The 23,038-nt window shown below is 37.0% G+C and overlaps 7 protein-coding genes, 3 non-coding genes and 1 pseudogene across 10 annotated transcripts; 6 read left to right on the forward strand and 5 right to left on the reverse strand.

Moving 5' to 3' along the window:
* The first annotated feature begins 284 nt into the window (after positions 1-284).
* On the forward strand, positions 285-2,771 carry LOC105557539 (probable alanine--tRNA ligase, chloroplastic). Its single transcript, XM_012004796.1, has one exon. It carries the CDS (start codon positions 285-287, stop codon positions 2,769-2,771), a length of 2,487 nt encoding a protein of 828 aa, XP_011860186.1.
* A 714-nt stretch (positions 2,772-3,485) lies between these two features.
* On the reverse strand, positions 3,486-4,922 carry LOC105557540 (annotated as a pseudogene).
* Positions 4,923-5,107: 185 nt separating this feature from the next.
* On the forward strand, positions 5,108-7,028 carry LOC105557541 (2,3-bisphosphoglycerate-independent phosphoglycerate mutase-like). The gene is made up of 2 exons (XM_012004798.1): positions 5,108-5,345; positions 5,566-7,028. Exons 1-2 carry the CDS (start codon positions 5,108-5,110, stop codon positions 7,026-7,028), a joined length of 1,701 nt encoding a protein of 566 aa, XP_011860188.1.
* Trnan-guu lies at positions 5,427-5,498 on the forward strand. Its single transcript has one exon. It is a non-coding gene; the product is annotated as a tRNA-Asn (tRNA).
* Positions 7,029-7,850: 822 nt separating the features above from the next.
* On the reverse strand, positions 7,851-8,834 carry LOC105557542 (malonyl-CoA-acyl carrier protein transacylase, mitochondrial-like). Its single transcript, XM_012004799.1, has one exon. It carries the CDS (start codon positions 8,832-8,834, stop codon positions 7,851-7,853), a length of 984 nt encoding a protein of 327 aa, XP_011860189.1.
* Positions 8,835-12,480: 3,646 nt separating this feature from the next.
* LOC105557543 (thioredoxin reductase-like) lies at positions 12,481-13,497 on the reverse strand. The gene has a single exon (XM_012004800.1). It carries the CDS (start codon positions 13,495-13,497, stop codon positions 12,481-12,483), a length of 1,017 nt encoding a protein of 338 aa, XP_011860190.1.
* Positions 13,498-13,674: 177 nt separating this feature from the next.
* On the forward strand, positions 13,675-15,835 carry LOC105557544 (NADH dehydrogenase [ubiquinone] iron-sulfur protein 8-B, mitochondrial-like). The gene is made up of 2 exons (XM_012004801.1): positions 13,675-13,726; positions 15,390-15,835. Exons 1-2 carry the CDS (start codon positions 13,675-13,677, stop codon positions 15,833-15,835), a joined length of 498 nt encoding a protein of 165 aa, XP_011860191.1.
* A 250-nt stretch (positions 15,836-16,085) lies between these two features.
* Positions 16,086-18,518, forward strand: LOC105557545 (probable threonine--tRNA ligase, cytoplasmic). Its single transcript, XM_012004802.1, has 2 exons — positions 16,086-17,970; positions 18,049-18,518. The coding sequence occupies exons 1-2, from the start codon at positions 16,086-16,088 to the stop codon at positions 18,516-18,518; spliced, it is 2,355 nt and encodes a 784-aa protein (XP_011860192.1).
* Positions 18,514-22,635, reverse strand: LOC105557546 (NADH dehydrogenase [ubiquinone] flavoprotein 1, mitochondrial-like). The gene is given in 3 exon segments (XM_012004803.1): positions 18,514-19,790; positions 21,433-21,515; positions 22,565-22,635. Coding segments are annotated over 3 exon segments (1,398 nt in total). The 3' UTR covers positions 18,514-18,546.
* On the reverse strand, positions 19,820-19,892 carry Trnak-uuu. Its single transcript has one exon. It is a non-coding gene; the product is annotated as a tRNA-Lys (tRNA).
* Positions 20,463-20,535, forward strand: Trnaa-ugc. The gene has a single exon. It is a non-coding gene; the product is annotated as a tRNA-Ala (tRNA).
* Positions 22,636-23,038: the final 403 nt, after the last annotated feature.

Below are 23,038 nucleotides of genomic sequence, written 5' to 3' on the forward strand. Positions count from 1 at the left end.
AAATTCGTCATTCCGCTACTTGTTAGCGGAATCTATGCTGAGATACCGCGGCGGTATGACGTAGGGAAACCTTTCTTGAGTTAGCTATAGAGAGTGGTGGTATTGTAATTGATTTTACTCTCATTGCAGCTTATTATACATAGATAACCTCAGTAAAAACGATGAAGCTAAACGAAATTAGAGAAAGATTTATAAAATTTTTTGTAAGTAATGACCACGAGCAGGTTTCTTCTTCTCCTTTGATTCCAGAACATGACCCAACGCTCATGTTCACAAATGCTGGTATGGTGCAGTTTAAAAATATTTTTACTGGTGCTCAAAAAACTGAAATGAAACGTGCTGTCTCAAGTCAAAAGTGCCTAAGAGCAGGTGGTAAACACAACGATCTTGAAAATATTGGCTATACAACTCGGCATCACACATTTTTTGAAATGCTCGGAAATTTTAGCTTCGGTGATTACTTTAAGGAAACTGCGATAGAATTTGCGTGGAAATTTATCACTAAGGAGTTATCTCTTGATAAAAACAGACTATCCATAACCGTCTACCATACTGATGATGAGGCGTACGAGATTTGGCGTAAGATAAGTGGCTTTTCAAGTGATAAAATCATAAGAATTACAACGGATGATAACTTTTGGAGTATGGGAAGCACTGGTCCATGCGGTCCATGTTCTGAAATTTTTTATGACCATGGGAGTCCTAATTTACAAGACGACGATAGAATTGTTGAAATCTGGAATCTGGTATTCATGGAGTTTAACAAAGATGAAGAAGGTAATTTACACAAATTGCCAAAAAAATGCATCGATACTGGAATGGGTCTTGAGAGAATAGCTACTGTAATGCAAAATGTCCATGATAACTATGATATTGATTTATTTTCTGCTCTGATCAATAAATCTCAAGAGTACTGTGGAAGAACGGAAAATAAAATAGCGCATAAGATCGTAGCAGATCATCTTCGCGCGGCTGCATTTCTCATCGCAGAAGGAGTGCTTCCTGGAAATGAGGGCAGGAATTACGTATTACGCAGATTAATTAGGAGAGCCACGCGTTATATCCACCTGCTTGGATATAATGATTCTCTACTCCATCGCATTTTTCCGGCGCTGATAGATAGCACGAGTTCGGCTTATATGGGAGGTGTTTATCCTGAATTAGTCAGAGCCAAAAGCTTAATAGAAACGACGTTAAAATTAGAGGAAGAAAACTTTAAAGACACTTTGATGAAAGGTATCAATCTCCTGGAGAAATTCACTATAGACTTAAAATCGGGCGATACTTTGCCTGGAGAATCAGCATTTAAGCTATATGACACCTATGGGTTTCCTTTGGATATTACACTTGATGTTTTAAAAGAGAAAAAAATAAATTTTGACCAGAAGGGTTTTGATAATGCAATGGGAGAACAAAAAGAGAGCGCACGTGCTAAATGGGCTGGATCTGGTGAAAAATCTGTTGAGCAAGTATGGTTTGATTTGATCGATAAATTTGGCAAAACAAAATTTGTTGGTTATGAGTTCAATGAAGTAAGTGATGCGAAAATACTAGCCATAATTTCCCCTAGAAATGAAATAATTGATTCTGCAAAGGAAGGAGAGAAGATAACCATTATACTTGATAAAACACCTTTTTATGGCGAGTCAGGTGGACAGGTAGGAGATACTGGCAGTCTGATCAAATCTGATAGAAGTATTATTACAGTCGAGAATACCAATAAGGTTAATGACCTATATTTGCACAGATGCATGGTTAAATCTGGCTCAATCTGTAAAAGTGACATAGTTACAGCAAGCATTGACAAGGAAAGAAGGCAAGCCTTAAGAAGAAATCATTCGGCTACGCATCTTCTGCACTTTGCATTGAGGAAAATCTTGGATGATCATGTCACTCAAAAAGGTTCCCTAGTTGCACCAGATAGACTGAGATTCGACTTCAGCCATAACACTCAAGTGACTCAAGATCAGTTATTCTGGGTAGAGGATATGGTAAACTCTCTAATCAGAGAAAATCTTTCTGCATCTACAAAAATTCAAAGCATGAATCAGGCCATAGACGAAGGAGCCATGGCGTTGTTTGGTGAGAAATATGGTGATCAGGTTAGAGTTGTAAATATTGGAGATTCGAAAGAGCTATGTGGTGGCACGCACGTTGAACATACTGGAGAAATCGGTTTATTTAAGATAGTAACAGAAAGTTCTGTTGCTTTTGGAGTGAGGAGAATTGAAGCTTTAACTGGTCAGGAAGCAATTAATTATGTACGTGATAATGAAATTAACTTAAAAAAAGTTGCAGAATTCGTAAAAGCGCCAGTAAGTGAAATAACAAGCAAATTAAGTATTTTAAGTCAAGAACACAAAAAATCCGAAATCAAAATAAAAAACCTATATAAAAAGCTTGTGAGTGCAGAGAATATAAAAAGCACTGAAATAAATGGAATAAATTTTATAAGCCACACTTTCACTGACATTCCAGCAAATGTAATAAGAGAGTTTGCTTTGCAGCAACAAAAACCAAAAACGATAATAGCTTTCACGGCAACAGAAAAAGATAAAACAGTTTTGATTATTAAAGTAAGTAAAGACTTAATCAATAAGATTAGCGCAAAGGAACTAATATCAATAGCAGTTGAAAAAAACTGTGGTGGGAATGCTGAACTTGCACAAACAGGCTGTGATAGCAATAAAATAGATGATGCCATTACAGCTATTTATAGCAAAATAACCGCTTCTAAGCACTCTACGTCATACCGCCGCGGTATCTCTTAGCCGCTAACAGGTAGCGGGATGACGAATTGCTCAACCGTCATACCGCCGCGAACCGTTATACCATCACGAACCGTCATACCGCGATTCATTCGCGGTATCTCGCTAACAAGTAGCGGGATGACAGCAGTCCTACATCATATCGTCACGGTATCTCTTGGCATAGATCCCGCTAACAAGTAGCGGGATGACGAATTGCTTAACCGTCATTCCGCCACGAACTATCATACCGCCGCGGTACCTCCCAGCATAGATCCCGCTAACAGGTAGCGGGATGACGAATTGCTTAACCGCCATTCCGCCACGAACCGTCATACCGCCGCAGACCGTCATACCGCCGCGGTATCTCCCAGCATAGATCCCGCTAACACGTAGCGGGATGACAGCAATCCTACGTCATACCGTCACGGTATCTCATCCGCTAACACATAGCGGAATGACGAATTACTTAGAGCTTGTCAAGTAAATTTTTTCGTTTAATCCGTTTCTATAAATCCAGATTTCAGCGTTATGCGCTGGAATGACAACGTAAGGTAAATTTTTCAACATCCAAAAATTACAGAATTTAGTCTGTTTAATTAAGTGTGAACTGTTACACGAAAATTTTGTAAACAGATTAATATGCCCTGTTTTTGCTATTCATCTAAAAATGGAACCATAGAGTACGTTGATGAGCATAAGCAAATTTTAATGCAAAGATTACTATCAGAAAATAGATTATGCAAAAGGTCTAATTATTCTGCCGCAATTTTGCTCTATCACACTTGCCACATTTAATATTCCAGCTTCGTCATAATAATTTCCAATCACTTGCAAGGCAAGTGGTAAACCCTCATTGGAAAGCCCAACAGGAACAGAAATAGCAGGTAATCCTGCAAGACTTGCTGGCACGGTAAACACATCATTGATGCACATAATTAGCGGATCTGGCTTTTCATTTAAGCCAAAAGCTTCTGTTGGAGCAGATGGTACAAGTATGTAATCTATTTTTTCAAACGCTTTTATAAAATCATTTCTGATTAATGCTCTAATGCACTGCGCTTTTTCGTAATATTCATTATAATGACCTGAAGAAAGCGCATAAGCGCCAATTAAAATTCTTCTTTTCACCTCTTTACCAAAACCTTCTGCTCTTGTTAGTGAATACATTTCTTCAAGGGTATCAGCATCAACCCTTAATCCATAACGCACACCATCGTAACGAGCAAGATTGGATGAAGTTTCAGCAGAACAGATTAAATAATAGACCGGTATTGCATATTTAGTATGTGGCAGAGTAATGTCAACAACTTCAGCGCCATTTTCTTTTAAATAGGAAGCAACTCTTTCCCAATTATGAACTATTTCCTCTGAAATTCCATCCATCCTATATTCTTTTGGTATACCAATACACTTACCCTTGACATTACCATTTATAAAGCTAGAAAATTTAGGCACTGGCTTTTCGCTCGATGTTGAATCTTTTTTATCATAGCCACAAATTGCTTCCAGCATTAATGCTGAATCAGAGACAGAACGAGTAATGACTCCTGCTTGATCCAGAGAACTCGCAAATGCAATCATACCAAAACGCGAGCATCTTCCATAAGTTGGCTTTATTCCAACTACTCCACAATAAGCTGCTGGTTGGCGTACAGATCCACCGGTGTCGCTTCCTAACGCTCCAGCGCATAAAAATCCAGCAACCGATGCTGCAGATCCACCAGATGATCCACCAGGAACAACTTTTTCCCCATCACTTTTTCTAATCCACACATTTTCAACAGGGCCAAAATAGCTGTTTGTGTTCGCAGAACCCATAGCAAATTCATCCATATTAAGCTTACCGAGCATGGCTGCTCCACTTTTTAAAAGCAAGTCAGACACTGTAGATTCGTAAGTCGGAACGAAATTTTCCAGCATTTTTGAGCATGCTGTTGTTTTTATTCCTTTTGTACAGAATAGATCTTTGATGCCAACTGGTATACCCATGAGTGGCGAGATTAAATCATCCTTTTGCCTAGAGAAATGTTCATCTGCAGCTTTAGCAGCTTTCATTGCTATCTCTGGGGTTTTTGTTATAAATGCATTTAATTTCTCATTTTCAACTGCACTGATGTGCGCCTCCACGAGTTCAACAGCGGAAAAACTCCTTTTTTTGAGCCCGTCATGCATTTGTGTAATACTTAACTTTTTTAGTTCATTCATCAATATTTAATTTTTAGCAAGACGTTAATTATAACATGGCACGATAAAAAATCCATACATTTATAGTTACAGCTAGAAATATAGCTAAGAGCCTGTACATAATTGATGCTTAGAGTGTAAAGAACGCAGATACTGCTGAAGAAAAAGGCTAGATGCTGGTAAAAAAATCTCAGGGCCATGTCGCAGTTGATACTCAAGTTTTACCACATGCAATTTATGTAACAACTGCAGGAACAACTGACCGCAGCAGTGCTGTGAGAATGGTCAACAATGCAAAAGAAAACCTTTCTGGAGTTAAAGATATACTGGTTGATGCAGGCTATACAGGAAGGAATTTTGCAATGCAAATAAAAGATATTATTGGTGCAACTGTTGAAGTAATAAAGCGAAGTGAATTTGAACAGGCTCTTACAAAGTATACAAAAAACGTTTACAATCAACGTTCAACGTGATAAATTAAAGATGGTTTATTCCTCGGTAGCTCAGTGGTAGAGCATTTGGCTGTTAACCAAATGGTCGCTGGTTCGAACCCGGCCCGGGGAGCTTTTCTCTATGAAATTCTAGTGTTAATCTTATATGGGCATTAAATCAATCGTTTTATGTATACTAGATGGCTGGGGAAATGGCGTAGAAAGCAGTAAATATAATGCTATTAGCAACGCAAATCCACCCTGTTGGCAATATATTAGCTCTAGTTATCCAAAATGCAGTTTATCCGCCTGTGGAGCTGATGTTGGGTTACCAGGTAGTCAAATAGGTAATTCAGAAGTTGGCCATATGAATATTGGCAGTGGTAGAGTAGTAATGCAAAGCCTTCAGCGCATTAATCAAGAGATTGGAACAATAGAAAACAATGCAAATCTACAAAGTTTTATTAGTAATCTAAAAAGTAAGAACGGAGTATGCCATATAATGGGATTAGTGTCAGATGGCGGTGTTCATTCGCATCAAAAGCATATTTCGACTTTAGCAAATAAAATATCACAGTATGGAATCAAAGTGGTGATACATGCATTTTTAGATGGCAGAGACACATTACCAAATTCAGGAAAAAAATGCATTCAAGAATTTATAAAGAGTATAAAGGGAAATGACATAAGAATTGCTACTGTTTCTGGGCGTTACTATGCTATGGATCGTGATAACAGGTGGGAGAGAACAATTGAAGCTTATGAGGCTATCGCATTTGCAAAGGCACCTCGTCATGATAATGCAGTATCGTTGATTGATGAAAATTATCAAAATAACATAACTGATGAGTTTGTCAGGCCTGCAGTAATAGATGATTATCAAGGTATAAAACCAGAAGATGGAGTGCTGTTGGCTAACTTTCGTGCTGATCGAATGATACAATTAGCAAGTATTTTGCTTAGTAAAACAAACCATACTGAAATAGCAAAACTCTCTTCAATTTTAAGCATGATGAAATATAAAGAAGATCTCAAAATTCCTTATATTTTTCCTCCTATATCTTTTGCTAACACTTTAGGACAAACAATAGAAGACAATAAATTGCAACAATTACGCATCGCTGAAACCGAAAAATATGCTCATGTGACTTTCTTTTTCAATTGTGGAAAAGAAGAACCTTTCTCTGGTGAAGAAAGAATACTCATTCCCTCACCAAAAGTTCAAACTTATGATTTGCAGCCCGAAATGTCAGCCTTCAAGCTCACAGAAAAGCTTGTAGAAAAAATTCACTCCCAAGAATTCGCACTGATAGTTGTAAATTACGCTAATCCTGATATGGTAGGGCATACAGGTAATATAAAAGCAGCCGAGAAAGCTGTGCTAGCTGTAGATGGTTGTCTTGCGAAAGTGCTGAGTGCTGTTAAAAAGTCAAGCAACACCGCATTAATTGTTACTGCAGACCATGGTAATGTGGAATGTATGTTCGATAAAGAAAATAATATACCTCATACAGCACACACTCTAAATAAAGTGCCATTTATTGTGTCTTGCGATAATCTAAAACTAAGAGACGGGAGGTTATCTGATATTGCCCCTACTATTTTACAGCTACTTGGAATTAAGAAACCTGATGAAATGACAGGTAGTTCGTTGATTGTATAGTACACCTTATGCTACTATAACTCTACTGTTGAGGGTTGGTTCTCATTAGGAAACAAAACACTGTGCATAGCAGATAGCATATCTATTTGCTGCTCTAAATGACCATGCTCTGCTTCCACATTAGAGTACCGAATATTGTTTTCTCCAGCATATACAGATAAAGAACCATCGTCTTCAACCGCTTTGTTGTTTTGCAATATTATATTAAAAACTCTCTTCTGTTTTAAAGCCTCAAACCAATCTTCAACTGTTGTGTAGAAAAACTCACCCGTTCCGCTTTCTGGACATACTTCTGGATAAATCTTCAGTACATCACGGAAAAGTGGTGGAGAAAAATAGCTTTTGAATGAGTAGCTGGGAGAGTTGTAGTTATTATGCAGAGCGATGACATGGTCTTGACCAGGAAGCAAGAAATCTAAAATTTTTTCTGCAAAATTTCTAACTGCTTTCAAAGCACCTTCTGAAAAATTGCCAAATTCTTTTAAACTAGCCTCTGCACCCACGTTGTCAAATATACGATTGGGATCGAATTCATACCGCTCACCATTTAAGTAAAATTCTACATTGCGTGGGGTACCATCACCATGGGTAATGTACAGCATTCTTCCACCAAACTGCTGGATTATACGCTCGCCAGCTTCTTTTGAAGTTACTTCATTTTGATGCACATTGATAAAATTGATTCCACTTGTATCGCTACTTTTAATAAAAAGCTTAACTGTGGTATCACCTAACGTTAGATCATATTCTTTAGTGTCGATGTTTGACATTTTACTGCTATTAATAATAAAAGTAAATAAATAGCCCAATTTTTACTTTATGCTAGCTATACGCTTTTACTTTTAAATTCTTTGCTGTCAATATTAATGATTCATTAAAGAAGCCGTCAATATCACCAATATTACCTATATTTTTTGTACTGATAGATTGGTCAATTCTTTTAACTAGATTAGATAAAACTTTATTAGGGCCAATTTCAACAAATTTGTTAATGCCACGGCTTGCCATATATAAAACCATTTCTCTCCATTTCACTCTGCTTATGACTTGTTTAGCAAGTAAAGCTTTTATAACTTTGGGATCGTTCTCCTCTTTAGCTGTAACATTTGATATCAAAGGAACTATAGGACGGGTTATTTTAATACCCTCCAAAAATTCCAAAACTTTTTCATCAGCAGGTTTCATAAGAGATGAGTGAAAAGGTCCACTAACCTGTAACTTAACTAATCTCTTGATGTTCAAGTTCTTGAGCAAATCGGGTAATATTTCAAGACCCTCTCTAGTACCACTTATAACTATTTGCCCACCACCGTTATCATTTGCAATTTCACAAACTCTATCAATCTGGACTGATTTTAAAACATCTTCCACTTCGTTTAGCTCCGCTCCAAGCAATGCAACCATTCCCCCTTCACATTTCAAAGAAGCTTCATGCATTGCTTCGCTGCGAATTTTCAGCAGCTTGATTGCAGACTCAAGAGTCAATGCCCCTGCAGCACATAGCGCTGTATATTCACCGACTGAATGCCCACAAACATATTTAATTCCATAATTAGAAAAAAGAGATTCACCAAACACATGCTCGGTAACACGTAGCGTCGCGATTGACACTGCCATTATAGCTGGCTGAGCGTTTTCTGTAATGGTTAATTCTTCAATAGGACCGTTGAAGATTAAATGAGACAGCTTTCTACCCAATATGCTATCCACTTCATTAAATACTTGTCTTGCAACGGAAAACTCACTATATAAGCTCTTTCCCATTTCTACAAACTGAGAGCCCTGACCAGGGAAAGCAAAAATCATGATAACTATTATTTATTCCTTATTAAGTATAACATTTTATTTATTTTTTGTCAATATTTTAGAATAATGATTGACTTAGTGAATTAAGTTCACTAGAATATTAACTGACTAAAAGTTTATAAGCAACAATGGCAGAAATTGATTATCATAAGGTTACTATAGTCATGACAGATGGTCAAGAGTTTGAAACTCGTTCCACTTATGGAAAGGAAGGTGATAAGATAAAACTTGATAGAGATCCTCTAACTCATCCTGCATGGACTGGAAGTTTGGCAAGTGGATCAACAAATAAAACTAGCAAATTAGCTAAGTTTAACGATAAATATGGAAGCATTTTCTAACTTTCCTCCTCTTTAAGTTTTAGAGAGTTTACTAAAGCATGCATAAATACAAAAATATAGGCTATTTTGCTTCTCAATCACCAAAATCGCAGGAAGTATCTAAACTATTAAAGAAACTTAATTTTATCAATATAACAGAAGAAAATAAGTCCGAAATTGATCTACTGATAGTTGTTGGCGGTGATGGCTTTATGCTGCGTACCTTGCATAATTACGTCATAGAAAATAAAAACATGCATGTGTATGGGGTAAATACCGGCAATGTTGGGTTTTTGATGAATAAATGCTTTAGCCGCAGTGAAGATTTAATTGATCATATAGAACATGCAACTTCAACTCAGTTAACTTTGCTAAAAATGGAAGCAACAGACACAAGTGACAAGAGGTATCACTACATAGCGGTAAATGAGGTATATGTTTTTAGAAAAGCAAACCAAATAGTAGAAATGAATATCACTATTAATGATAAGCTAAAAGTAGAAAAATTTAGAGGGGACGGAGTAATATTATCTACTCCCACAGGTAGCACTGCATATAACTTCTCTGCCGGTGGCCCAATCTTGCCGCTAAATTCAAATTTACTTGCATTAACCTCTATCAATAGCTATTACCCAAGGCATTGGAATGGAGCGTTAATATCAAACGATACAATCGTACAAATTGACATTAACGACACAAAAAACCGTCCAGCACTTGTAGTATCAGATTACAAAGAATTTCATGATATATCACAGATAAAAATACAAAAAGACCATGAGAACACAATCACTTTGCTTTTTGACAAAGATTACCCTCTGAATGAAAGAATCTTTGATAGACAATTTCTATACTAATAATTATCCGTAAATTGGTATTTACTATATCTTAATAACTATAGCGTAATCAATGCAGCATTAGTAATTAATTTTGGAGCAAATATGCCAGGAACACAAGATCAAGATACAGTAAAATCACTTTCTTATACACCAATAGGTGAAGATGGCAAGACAAGTCCAGGAACCTTACCAATACCAGCACTTAGAAACACAGGACAAAGAACAGATGAAACACCGCCTCCTGTACCGCCAAAAAGTCGAGCTTTACAACTTGATGTGTCGCAAATGCTAGAATTACCTGGTAATGAATTAGAAGAATCTCCTTATGCAGAGTTGAATCTACCTCTTTCAGAAGGATCAGTCTACGGTGAATCAGAAGGGACTCTTTATGCAACTATAAACCCAGATACAAAATCTTCGAAAAAGAGTTTAGACAGTGGAATAGATAATCAAAGCTCAGAAATGAAAAGATCAGTTTCACAAGAAACGGAATTTAGTGACCCTTGGGATAGGGAAAAAAGTGAAAAAGATATGTTAGAAAAATTCAATACTCCTTCTCTACTTAAAAGTGATGATACTAATAGTGAAATGGATTCAGAAATTCCTTTAATCAGCCCAAGCAAAAAAACAAACAGAATCTGGCCAAGGGCAAAATATGCCATTCAGCAGAAGGGCTTTATAATTTCTGGTGTAACTGCTGTTATGCTCAGCATACCTGCAATTTTGGTGAATTTGCAAGATAAAGCAACACTTGCCGAATTGGTTAAAATTAATCCAAACTATATTACTATACCAGCAATTGCGCTCGTTTCATTGCTTGCAATTAGCACAATATTTTTTTCAATAAAGCAATTTAGAAATACCAGAGAATATCAAACCCAAGGGAAAGATGCGGATGAAATTTTAGCTAAGGTGTTAGAACACCAGCCAAAGGACAAAGTGATGAAATCTGTAAGGCTAGAATATAGCAATGGCACTCATTCAAATTTTGTACTTAATGCTTGGGAATCTAAGAATGACTTCATCAACATTGACGAAAAAGTAGTTAGCAGAACTAACAAAATAGAATCAGTAATCAACGACAGACCACTATTTACTGCATTATTAGCCAGTGTAATTGCTGCAAATGTAGCACTTCCTTTAGGGCTACTTGCAACAAATGGTGTTAATGGTGTACAAAAATTTTACCAGAACCCTTTGACTAATGACATAGGACTATCATTACTTATAGGCTCAGGTGTACTTGCATTATTAATTTTGTGTCTTGGTGTACATTACTATAGAAAAACAAATTGTACTAATCTTATATACTCTCAGGAAAAGATTGGCGCTGAAGGTGTTAATGAGAAATTCACTCAGGAAATAAAACAAGAGAGGACAAATGTTCTTGGGGAAAATCACAGTAAGGACGCAAAACGTTGCAGTTTAACGCTTGAGCAAGTTGTGGTTCAATCTCATAATTGTAAGGATGCTGTTTATAGTGTCGGTTAATAAAATGCACAATGTAAAACACAATGCCTTATGCTCTTTCTTCGTCATCCCAGCGCGTGACACTTTATAATGGTGTCATGAAAGTAGCTGACATTTGGGGTCTATGTTTTTTCTGGTCACACGCATAGCTGTACGAACGTTGTAGTTTAGGCCACCAGTGGGCAGTGCCCAGACTGGGATGACACCCCACTTAACCGTCATACTGCCGCGGTATCTCTTAGCTGCTAACACATAGCGGAATGAAGAAGATGCCACTGCGAACCGTCATACCGCCGCGGCGCTAACAAGAGATCCCGCTGCGGGATGACAGCAATCCTACGTCATACCGTGATTTATTCACGGTATCTTACATAGATCCCGCTAACAAGTAGCGGGATGACGAATTGCTTAACCGTCATTCCACCGCGAACCGTCATACCGCGATTCATTCGCGGTATCTTATCCGCTAACAAGAGATCCCGCTAACAAGTAGCGGGATGACGAATTGCTTAACCGTCATACCGCCGCGAACCGTCATTCCACCGCAGACCGTCATACCGCGATTCATTCGCGGTATCTCTTAGCCGCTAACACATAGCGGGATAACGAATTGCTTAACCGTCATTCCGCCGCGAACCGTCATTCCGCCGCAGACCGTCATACCGTGATTTATTCACGGTATCTCATCCGCTAACACATAGCGGGATGATGGTTGTCGTTTAGCTATAAACATTAAGAAATTTACCAAATAAAAAAAAAGGCAAAAGAAGCCCCGTGGTGCGAGTTTTGACTCTATATTACTGTAAGTGGCGCTGTAATAATGTGCTAACGCTTAAAATAAGCGCGATTTGGCTGAATGTAGAAAAAATAAAAAAGACATGCAGCCGCTATAATTTTATGTAATCCGCCAATAAATACCCTGAGTTTTTTACTGAATTTTGTCATTGAGCCTGCAGGTCAAAAACAAGTTTTGAGTCATAAATACCCTTATTGTCATAATAAGGGGGCTGGCGGAGTTTGTCAAGTAAGTTTTTCTTTCCCATGAATTCCCTTTGAAGTCGAGTATTGAAAATTGACTGGAGAGTTGTGGATTACTTTGTATATGTCATAACAAGCCATGGCACTCTCAGCAAAACCACTTAATATTAACTTTAGTTTGCCTGAATAAGTAGCTATATCTCCGATTGCATATATTCTATCTCTACTGGTTCTAAGTGTAGCTGGGTCGACAGTTATGCGGCCATGTTCTAACTCTATACCCCAACTGTTTATTGGCCCAAGATTCATTGACAATCCAAAAAATGGCAGCAAAAAATCAGCGGATATTTCTTTTTCTTCCTTAGAGGCAATGTTTTTTACTATCACTGCGCTCAATTGCCCATTACCTCCTGCTAGTTCGTGTAATTGATATGGCACTACCAGTTCTATCTTTCCATTATTTTCAAGTGATTCTAATTTATTTCTAGTTTCAGGAGTGCAGCGAAATTCCTTTCTTCTATGTATCACATAAATTTTCTTTGCAACTTTAGAAAGTTCTACAGTCCAATCAGCTGCAGAATCACCCCCCCCTGCAATGACTATAGTTTTGTCCTGAAAATCAGAAATTTTATTTACACTGTAAAATACAGATTTATTTTCGTATTCTAATATACCACTTAAGGGTGGACGGTTAGGTTCAAACATTCCATTACCTGCAGCAACAATAACAGCCTTACATTTTACCTCTGTACCTGTGTTAGTTATGATAGTAAAGCTTTGATCACAGTTATTCGAAATCTTTTCCACTTTTTGACTTAAATGGTAAACAGGCTCAAATGGTGAAGCTTGCTCCATTAATTGCTCAATTAATTTTTGGGCAGTAATTACAGGATAACCAGGTATATCATATATTGGCTTTTCTGGGTAAAGAGCTGTGCATTGTCCTCCTGCTTGATCCAAAACATCTATTATATGACATCTCATATCAAGCATTCCCGCGTGAAAAGCAGTGAATATTCCAATAGGCCCTGCACCTATTATTACTATATCGGTTTTCATATTCAGATGGTAATCTATTTATAGATATTAGCTTTCTTCGCTAATAAGGTCAATTTACAAAGGGATGTATTTTTAAAAGATGTAGGCTAGATTAGATAAGATTTCCAGCGTTATGAACCACATAGTCCAAATAAGCTCTAAAAATCAGCTAGCATAGCGAGATGCTGTGCGGACGGAATGGGATTCGAACCCATGGTACGCTCATCACGTACGTCAGTTTTCAAGACTGGTGCCTTAAACCGCTCGGCCATCCGTCCATTTCTTTTCTATCACAACATTTTATTTTAAGCAATCTATAAAAGCTTTACTTGCCCACGCAAAAGTTGCTAAACACACTACTCAATATTTCCTCAACATTAATAATTCCAATCACCGCACCAAGTTCAAATGCAGCAAGCCTCAAATCTTCAGATATCAACTCAATTGGATTATCGATATTAAAACGTTGTAAATGTTCCAGTGCTTTCTGCATGTGACTCCTATGTCTTTGCCGAGTAATCACAGGAGTGTCTCTATCGCGCCCAAATTTTTCCTCTGCCTTCTTTTTTATGAGAGAGATCAACTTGTTTGTACCTATTCCCTTTAAAATAGAAATAGGTAGAAAATCTACACCGCCAATCAGTATACTTCTGTCATTAATTGCATCGTCAGCTTTGCTCAATACATAAATAGTATCGCTATTTACAACGTTGCAATTGATATTATAACGTTGTTCAAAAAGAAATAGTTCTATTCTTAAATCAGCTTCAAAATACCTCTTTTTTGCTCGACTTATGCCTTCTGATTCTATCGGGTCTGAACTCTCACGAATTCCAGCAGTATCAGAGAGAATGATCGGGTATCCGCCAATGTCAATATGAGCTTCAAGCACGTCTCTTGTTGTGCCTGCATATTCAGAAACAATAGCAATATCACGCTTGGCTAAGAAATTAAACAGAGTTGATTTACCGACATTTGGTTCACCAGTTATTACAATATGTAAACCCTCACGCAACCTTTCGCCCCGTCTATTATCATTTAAATGCTCTTGTATCAACTGTATGAGAGATTGCACTTCATTATTAATTTTTTCCAATTCACTTTTTTCTGCCCAAATGTCCTCTGGAAAGTCTATATATGCTTCGATTTTGGATTGTATCGTTATTAATCTTTGCCTCCAATTGCTGTATAGTCTCTCCAATTCTCCAGATATCTGCTTAATCGCTTGTTTAGCTTGCATTTTCGTCTCAGCATCAATTAGATCTGCGATCCCTTCTATTTGCGTTAAGTCAAATTTACCATTTAGAAAAGCCCTAAGTGAGAATTCTCCAGGCCTGGCCATAACAAAAATTTTTGATAATTCCTCCAAGATGATTTTTATGACTGCCTTGCTTCCATGCACTTGTAACTCTATAACGTCCTCGCCAGTGAAACTGTTTGGAGCAGGGAAATAGATGATTATTCCATTATCTATCAATTGACTGGAATCATCATATAGATCAACTAAAGTAGCAAATCTTGGTTTAATTTCTTTCTTAATATGAAAATGATTTAAAGCTTTAAGCGCGTAGTTGCCTGAAATTCTGATTACTGCAACTCCTGACTTACCCAATACGGTCGATAAAGCGAAAATAGTTTCATTTGTGTTTGTCATTATCTATATAAACTACTTAGCAATATTACACTTAAGAAACCAAAATACCTAATTTGAAAATATTCGAAATTTTTATCTATCTTGCTAGTTTATATTAATGCAGTACTATCATACTAGTGAATGTATTATATAGAAAAGCTGTAAAAGTCACTCAGGTGAAAATATTTATTTTGAAAACTGATAATATAATTTATAATTATCAATATAAGTTTTAAATATTTTATGCTCAAGAAATTAGCTTGGTATTGGTCTTTTGTAGAGTTAATTAAAGGGTTTGTTATTACATTAAAATATATGTTTAAGCCAAAGGTTACTTTGAGGTATCCTATGGAGAAGGGCCCTTTAAGTCCAAGGTTTCGTGGTGAGCATGCGTTGCGTAGGTATCCAAACGGTGAAGAACGATGCATAGCTTGTAAATTATGCGAAGTTATCTGCCCTGCTCAAGCAATAGTTATTGAAGCAGAGGAAAGAGAAGACGGTAGTCGCCGCACTACGCGCTATGATATTGATATGACAAAATGCATATACTGCGGACTTTGCCAAGAGGCATGTCCAGTTGATGCAATTGTGGAGGGTCCTAACTTTGAATTTGCTACTGAAACAAGAGAGGAGCTAATGTACAATAAAGAAAAGTTATTGCGTAATGGTGAAGTTTGGGAAGACGCAATTGCACTCAGGTTAAAAAAGAATAGACCGTACTACTGATGTTAAAAATTTATAGCTTTCAAATCATTCCTCTGTTACCCAGGTGCTGTTTTTCTGTCATTTCAGTGTTCCTTTTTTTGTCATCCCAGTGCGTGACACTGGGATCCAGGTATAAAAATATTTGCAAATTGTGCAATGGACAACAGATTTTAGGAGCATACGTTAAACTAATTTCCATTATAAAAATAAGATGGATCCCAGTGTCACGCACTGGGATGACAAAGAGAGGGTTAGACAAAAGGGTCGATAAATGATTAAAGTTACCTTTTCAACCGAACAAAAAGTGAAAGAATACAGTGGTATAGTCACTAGCTTTGATATATTACAACCGGATGCTTTGAAAGAAGCAGTTGCATTGAAAGTAAACGGTGAGTTGTATGATCTCTCACGTGAAATTGAATCTGATGCAGAGATAGAGGTGATACAACTGAGTGACGAAGCGGGTTTAGATATAATAAGGCATGATGCTGCTCATATAATGGCACAGGCAGTGAAAGAGCTATTTCCTAATACTCAGATTACTATTGGCCCAACAATTCAGGACGGTTTTTACTATGACTTTGCTACAAGTCGTGCCTTTACTACGGACGATCTTACCACAATAGAAAAGAAAATGAAAGAGATTGTAAAAAGTAATCACAGATTTGTTCGAGAGGTTTGGACTCGCAAGCAGGCAATTGATTTCTTTAGTGGTATAGGCGAAAAATACAAGGTTGATATTATCTCATCCATACCAGAGAGTGAAAACCTAACTGTTTATAGACAGGGCGATTTTGTAGACCTATGCCGTGGTCCGCACTCACCGTCAACCGGTAGAGTCAAAGCGTTTAAACTTATGAAAGTAGCTGGTGCATACTGGCGTGGTGACTCTAAGGGTCCAATGTTGCAAAGAATATATGGCACCACGTGGAGAAATAAGGATGAATTAAACGCTTATCTTGAACATCTCAAAGAAGCAGAGAAACGTGATCACCGCAAAATTGCCAAGGATATGGATTTATTTCACATCCAAGAAGAAGCTGTCGGGCAGATTTTTTGGCATGAACAAGGATATACTTTATATAATGTTCTTGAGTCTTACATCAGAAAAAAATTGATAAACAATGGTTATTTTGAAGTCAAAACTCCTATTTTAGTAGGTAAAGAGCTGTGGGAAAAGTCGGGGCACTGGGAAAAATTTCGTGAAAATATGTTTATTGTTGATGAATCTGAAAGCAAAAAGCTAGCAATAAAACCTATGAATTGTCCTTGTCATGTGCAGATTTTTAACTCTCATACCAGGAGCTATCGTGATCTACCAATGCGTATGGCAGAGTTTGGCACATGCCATAGAAATGAAAGCTCAGGATCATTGCACGGACTGATGCGAGTGCGTGGTTTTACGCAAGACGATGCACACATTTTTTGTATGGAAGAACAAGTGAATTCTGAGACTATAAAGTTTTGTGACCTTTTAAAAGAAGTATATTCAGAGCTTGGATTTAATGAAATTTCTGTGAAATTTTCAGACCGTCCAGATATTAGAGCAGGTAATGATGAAGTGTGGGATAGAGCTGAAAAAGCGCTGCTTGAAGCCGTTAAAGAAGCGGGCTTGAGTTATAAACTTAACCCTGGTGAAGGTGCATTTTATGGTCCAAAGTTAGAGTTCGTTTTGAAAGACGCAATAGGCAGAAATTGGCAATGTGGAACATTACAAGTTGATTTCATTTTACCAGAACGTCTGGGAGCTTTTTATATAGGAGCAGATGGGCACAAGCATCACCCTGTCATGTTACATAGGGCAATTCTTGGGACTTTTGAGCGTTTTATCGGAATTTTGATAGAAAATTATGCAGGAAAATTTCCAGTTTGGCTTGCTCCAACGCAACTTGCTATTCTGACCATTACAAATGAAGCTGACGGTTACGCCACAGAAATTAGCAATATTTTAAAAGAACAAGGTGTGAGAGTCAAGACTGATTTGACCAATGAAAAAATTAGTTATAAGATACGTTTGCATAGTTCAAACAAGGTTCCTATATTGTGGATTGTAGGCAAAAATGAAGTTACAAGTAAAACTGTGTCAGTAAGAAATTTAGGATCGGAAAGACAGGAGTCTTTTTCTTTGGAAAAGGCTAATGAATCGCTGTTAAAAAGTATTAATTTGAATTAAGGGAGTTAAAGTTTGCAAGTTAAAAAGAACAATAAAAACAGAATTAATGGATTCATCACAGCTAAGGAGGTACGCTTAGTTGATCATAGTGGTGAAATGGTCGGAATCGTGCCAATAGAACGAGCTTTGGAATTTGCACAGGGTGTTGGTTTAGACTTGGTGGAAATTGCACCTGATTCAACCCCTCCAGTATGTAAAATTCTGGATTACAGCAAACAAAAGTATGATATAAAAAAGAAAGCAAGTGAAGCAAAAAAGAAACAAAAAACATTAACTATAAAAGAAATTAAACTGGGTCCTAATATTGGTGATCACGACTACGAAACAAAATTGCGTCAAGCAAGAGACTTACTTGCTCACGGACATAAAGTCAAAGTTACAATGAGATTTAGAGGGAGAGAGCTTATAAACACTGAAGTTGGACTGGAAAAATTAGAACGGCTAATTAGAGACACTGAAGATATCGCAAAGGTAGAATTGGCACCTAAAAGAGAAGGGAATCAATATTTTTTAACTCTGGTTGCTAAGTAGCAAAATGGCTTAAGAAGTATAAGTAGAGTTAAATTATTACCCTCTCCTCGATTACATGACGAAAATGTCTTATTAATCCTTGAATCGGCCAAGCTGCAGCATCGCCAAGCGCGCAAATTGTATGTCCTTCTATTTGAGCCGTAAGATCAAGCAGTTTATCTATTTCATCAGGCTTAATATCTCCTGCCACCATCCTCCTCATAATCCTCCACATCCATCCAGTACCTTCACGGCATGGTGTGCATTGCCCACAGGATTCATGCATATAAAAGTGTGATAACCTCTCTATTGCAGCTATTATATCAGTTGATTTATCCATCACTATTACAGCAGCAGTACCAAGCCCTGATTGTGCAGCTTTTAATGAATCAAAATCCATTTCAATAGTATCACATATAGATTTTGGAATTAATGGCACTGAAGACCCACCAGGTATTACAGCAAGTAAATTATCCCAACCTCCTCGCACTCCACCAGCGTATTTTTCAATCAATTCACGTAGTGGAATTCCGAGCTCTTCTTCAACATTACACGGGTTGTTTACGTGCCCTGAAATACAAAAGACCTTAGTACCAGTATTATTTGGTTTACCAAGAGATGCAAACCATTCTCCTCCGCGATTTAGAATATCTGGAACCATGGCTATAGTTTCAACGTTGTTTATTGTGGTTGGGCAGCCAAAAAGTCCAACACCTGCAGGAAATGGAGGTTTCATGCGAGGAAAGCCCTTTTTTCCTTCAATTGATTCGAGTTGGGCTGTTTCTTCCCCACATATGTAAGCTCCTGCACCCCTATGGATAAACACATCAAGATCATAACCTGATTTGCAGGCATTTTTTCCAATTAAGTTTTCTTTATAGGCTTCCTCAAGTGCTTTTTTTAGAACTAAATATTCATTATAAAATTCACCCCTGATATAAATATACGCAACTGATGCGCTGATCGCTTTGCCGGCCAGGAGAATTCCCTCAAGTAACTTATGTGGCTCATATTGCAATATATCTCTATCTTTACATGTACCAGGTTCTGACTCATCTGCATTGACTACTAAATATGCTTTTGGAAGATTTTTAGGCATAAAGCTCCACTTAAGGCCGGTGGAAAATCCTGCACCCCCTCGACCTCTCAAGCCAGATTTCTTTACTTCATCAGTGATTTTTTCTGATCCTAAATCCAGTAACTCCTTTGTTTTTTGCCAGCTACCACGTTTTTTTGCACCCTTAAGTAGCGGAGTTTCTTTACCATTTAGGTTGGTGAATATTTTATCTTGTTCTTTTAGCATGTTTTTCAAAATTTGTGAGTGATCCCGACGCGATTTGAACGCGTGACCCTCTGATTAAAAGTCAGATGCTCTACCGGCTGAGCTACGGGATCATTTCATTTTTCAGCTATACTAAACAGTAATATAGTTTTTATCCGTTTTAATCAAACTAAAATTTTCATGTGTGATTAAATAAATTATATAATATACTGCGTTAGTGATAATTTAGTTAAAAAATCTATAGATAATTTAAAAAAATTTTTAAAGGAAAACTTCTTGTTAATTTTCAGTTCACAGATTTATTTGGATGGTGTGAAGTATAACGCTAAGGAGACAAGAAAAATAGAAAACTGTATATACCCTACAGAATTTGTGTACTATTATAATGCTTAGCAATAGCCTATAGCTAACACGTTATACCGCCTCAGCATATAGCTAACCCAAGAAAGGTTTTCCTACGTCATACCGCCGCGGTATCTCTAGATACCGCTAACAAGCAGCGGGATGACGAATTTTTGTTTTTCAAATTATCGGTAAATCTAAATCACTTTAGCTATAGATTCCGCTAACACGTAGCGGAATGACGGTTTTTCAAATTGTCAGTAAATCTAAGCCAGTTTAGCTATAACAGATAAATATTTCTTGCATTTCAGCCTGAGTGAATTATGCTTTAAGCAAGAATTGGGGGCATAGCTCAGCTGGTAGAGCATCTGTTTTGCACGCAGAAGGTCAGCGGTTCGATCCCGCTTGCCTCCACCAGTCTATATTAGCTCTAGCATGCCACAAAACCTGTCAAAACAGCTTATTTTAATCTAGGAGTGTTTTATACTAGTTTCCTAAAAAATCCCTCTTTCTGTAACTTTTCTTTATGCAAGTAATGTTTGTTATTATAATTCTGATATATACTAACTTAACAATAAATTAATCAATAAATGTTAGAATACTAACAATTAATTTATTGGCAATGCCTATGAGTGGAAAGAAACATGTTTTTAAGATGGTGCCTGGGAAAAAATTGCTCAACGTAACCAAATGGAAGATATTGCAAGATCAGGTGGACAACAATAAGATGCCTGAAGATCAAGTGGATAGCAAAGGGCTAACTTGGAATAAGCTTGCTAAAGTTGGGTTCATACCACTGGATGATGAAAGTGATATAGCACTAGATTTACCTATAAAATTTTGTGGTCCTAAGGGGAGTGCAAGACTTGTTTCCTGCGTACAGGAAGGTGAAGAAGATTTAGCAGGAAAAAATTATTATTGTGATAATAATGAAGATCTATTCACAAATTGTAAGGTTTTTATTGGGAGAAGTGTTAGACATATTGAACTAGATTATGTAAATAATCCGCATTCCTTTGCATATATCAATGACCAACTAATGAAGGTATCAGTGACCAAGCAGGCTATAGAAACTTTTTCTTCTAACGTAGAACACAGTCGAATTTTCCTTGATATACAACCAGTAGAACATCAATATGTAACATGGGAAGAGTCAGATACCGATAAATATTATTTCTCAGATGATCAAGGAAATATTATCAATTCACTTGACAATGAAGCACTTCAATATATTAAATTGCACAGCAGGGAACAAACAATAAAGGATATAATATCATCTAATATACCAGAAGACATAACACTATCAAACACGTTTACCAAAGTTCTTGTTGAAGGCCTAACAGATGAGCAACTAAAGATTTTTGCCAATATTCTTAGTAATAAGCAACTCCGAGCTTTAGTGGATCATCTAACCAATCACCAATTACAAACTCTTGCTCAGGAACTAAATCCAGAAAAATTACAAATAATTGTTCCTATTTTAAATGATGCTCAGCTTGAAGCTCTAGTGAGAGATTTAAATCCAGAGCAAGTAAAAGAAATTTTACCTCACTTAAAAGTGGATCAGTTCAAAGCACTTATTAAAACTTTAAATGACGAGCAATTTACAGTGCTTGCAAAAGATTTGGCTGAGCACCACTTGACAATACTTTCCAAAGAATTAGAAGGTGATCAGTTAAAAGCTTTAGTAAATAACCTGCAGGAAGACCAACTGAAAGACTTAGTTAATAAACTCGACCATAAGAAACTCGAAGCAATAGCTCAGGACTTAACTGATCCTAATAGGATTCAAACTATTATTAAGTCTTTAGCTGACAATCCAGGTAAACTTCAAGCCTTTGCTCGCAATATGTCTAATAAGCAGTTTAAGGAACTTTTGGATAACGTAGGTGCAGAAGAGCTTAAAGAGATTATTCACAAACTGCCTTATGAGAAAGTGACAGCTGTGATTGGTGATCTCAGCAATCAAGATCAGTCTAAAGCTATTATTGATGCATTAAAAGGGAAACTTGACGAGCAGAGTAAACAGAACGAGGAAATGATTGAAATGCTCAAGCAAATTAAGGACAATATGCCAGAAATCGGACAGGCCCCAGACTTCACAATAGTAGACATTAATAATGACTCACTGTTATTTGTATAGTAGTGATTTATAAAGATAAGTAGTTTTTTATAGGAGGTAACTATTATGAGTAAAAGTACAGAATTATATTCTAGTGAAGAAGTTGAATCAAATAATACATTACAACTTTCGAAGCCGGCGTTTAATAAACCAAATGTTGCAATACCAGAAATAAAGAAGATTACTACTAAAAGCGTACCGGATGGAATTGATATAACTAAGGTTATGGAAGAAAAAGAGATTAATGCTATACCGACGATCACGGTAAGCGTTAAGAATCTTAAAAATTTTTATGATGGTCTGATGAAAAGTATTAATAAATATAATGATGATGTAAGTGATGTGATTACAAGCGGCATAGTAAGACCACTGTCATCAACTATAGAAAACATAGGCACAAAGACAAGCGAGATAGACGCTAAACTTAAAGATCTTCAGGCTAGACTTGATAATATACCAGAGACTGGAGAAGCTCCTCCATTATTCCATGTTACTGGCGAAGAGAACAGATTGCTTTAATAAAAAAGGTAACAGCTTGCTAGCAGGCTGTTACTCTTTCCACATACCATTTCAATATAGCTAGGTTAAGGAATCTATTTTAAAACTTTCGGCATATAGTTCTCATCATGTTTTGCAAACACCGTATCTGCAAGAAAGGTACTATTATCAAACATTTTACCTTGCACAACAACACCACTTTTTTCTGAAAATATTGGTGGAAGTATTCCCTGGTATTTTACCATAACGCTTTTGTTAAAATCTGTCATTTGAAAAATCACTTCACTTTCGTTGCGT

Source organism: Vollenhovia emeryi, unplaced genomic scaffold (assembly GCF_000949405.1).
Source record: "Vollenhovia emeryi isolate VEMERY1.0 unplaced genomic scaffold, V.emery_V1.0 DF939460.1, whole genome shotgun sequence".
Classification (NCBI taxonomy): domain Eukaryota; kingdom Metazoa; phylum Arthropoda; class Insecta; order Hymenoptera; family Formicidae; genus Vollenhovia; species Vollenhovia emeryi.

What these genes read in the sequence shown, in the direction of transcription:
- LOC105557539 (XM_012004796.1), top strand. Translation starts at nt 285, where the DNA reads ATGGTGCAGTTTAAAAATATTTTTACTGGTGCTCAAAAAACTGAAATG.
- LOC105557541 (XM_012004798.1), top strand. Translation starts at nt 5,108, where the DNA reads ATGCTGGTAAAAAAATCTCAGGGCCATGTCGCAGTTGATACTCAAGTT. An exon ending in TGTTGAAGTAATAAAGCGAA is followed by an intron (nt 5,346 to 5,565) that starts GTGAATTTGAAC and finishes TATGTATACTAG; the next exon opens with ATGGCTGGGGAAATGGCGTA.
- LOC105557543 (XM_012004800.1), bottom strand. Translation starts at nt 13,497, where the DNA reads ATGAAAACCGATATAGTAATAATAGGTGCAGGGCCTATTGGAATATTC.
- LOC105557545 (XM_012004802.1), top strand. Translation starts at nt 16,086, where the DNA reads ATGATTAAAGTTACCTTTTCAACCGAACAAAAAGTGAAAGAATACAGT. An exon ending in TAATGAATCGCTGTTAAAAA is followed by an intron (nt 17,971 to 18,048) that starts GTATTAATTTGA and finishes GATTCATCACAG; the next exon opens with CTAAGGAGGTACGCTTAGTT.
- LOC105557542 (XM_012004799.1), bottom strand. Translation starts at nt 8,834, where the DNA reads ATGATTTTTGCTTTCCCTGGTCAGGGCTCTCAGTTTGTAGAAATGGGA.
- LOC105557544 (XM_012004801.1), top strand. Translation starts at nt 13,675, where the DNA reads ATGGGATTCGAACCCATGGTACGCTCATCACGTACGTCAGTTTTCAAG. An exon ending in TACGTCAGTTTTCAAGACTG is followed by an intron (nt 13,727 to 15,389) that starts GTGCCTTAAACC and finishes GGTCTTTTGTAG; the next exon opens with AGTTAATTAAAGGGTTTGTT.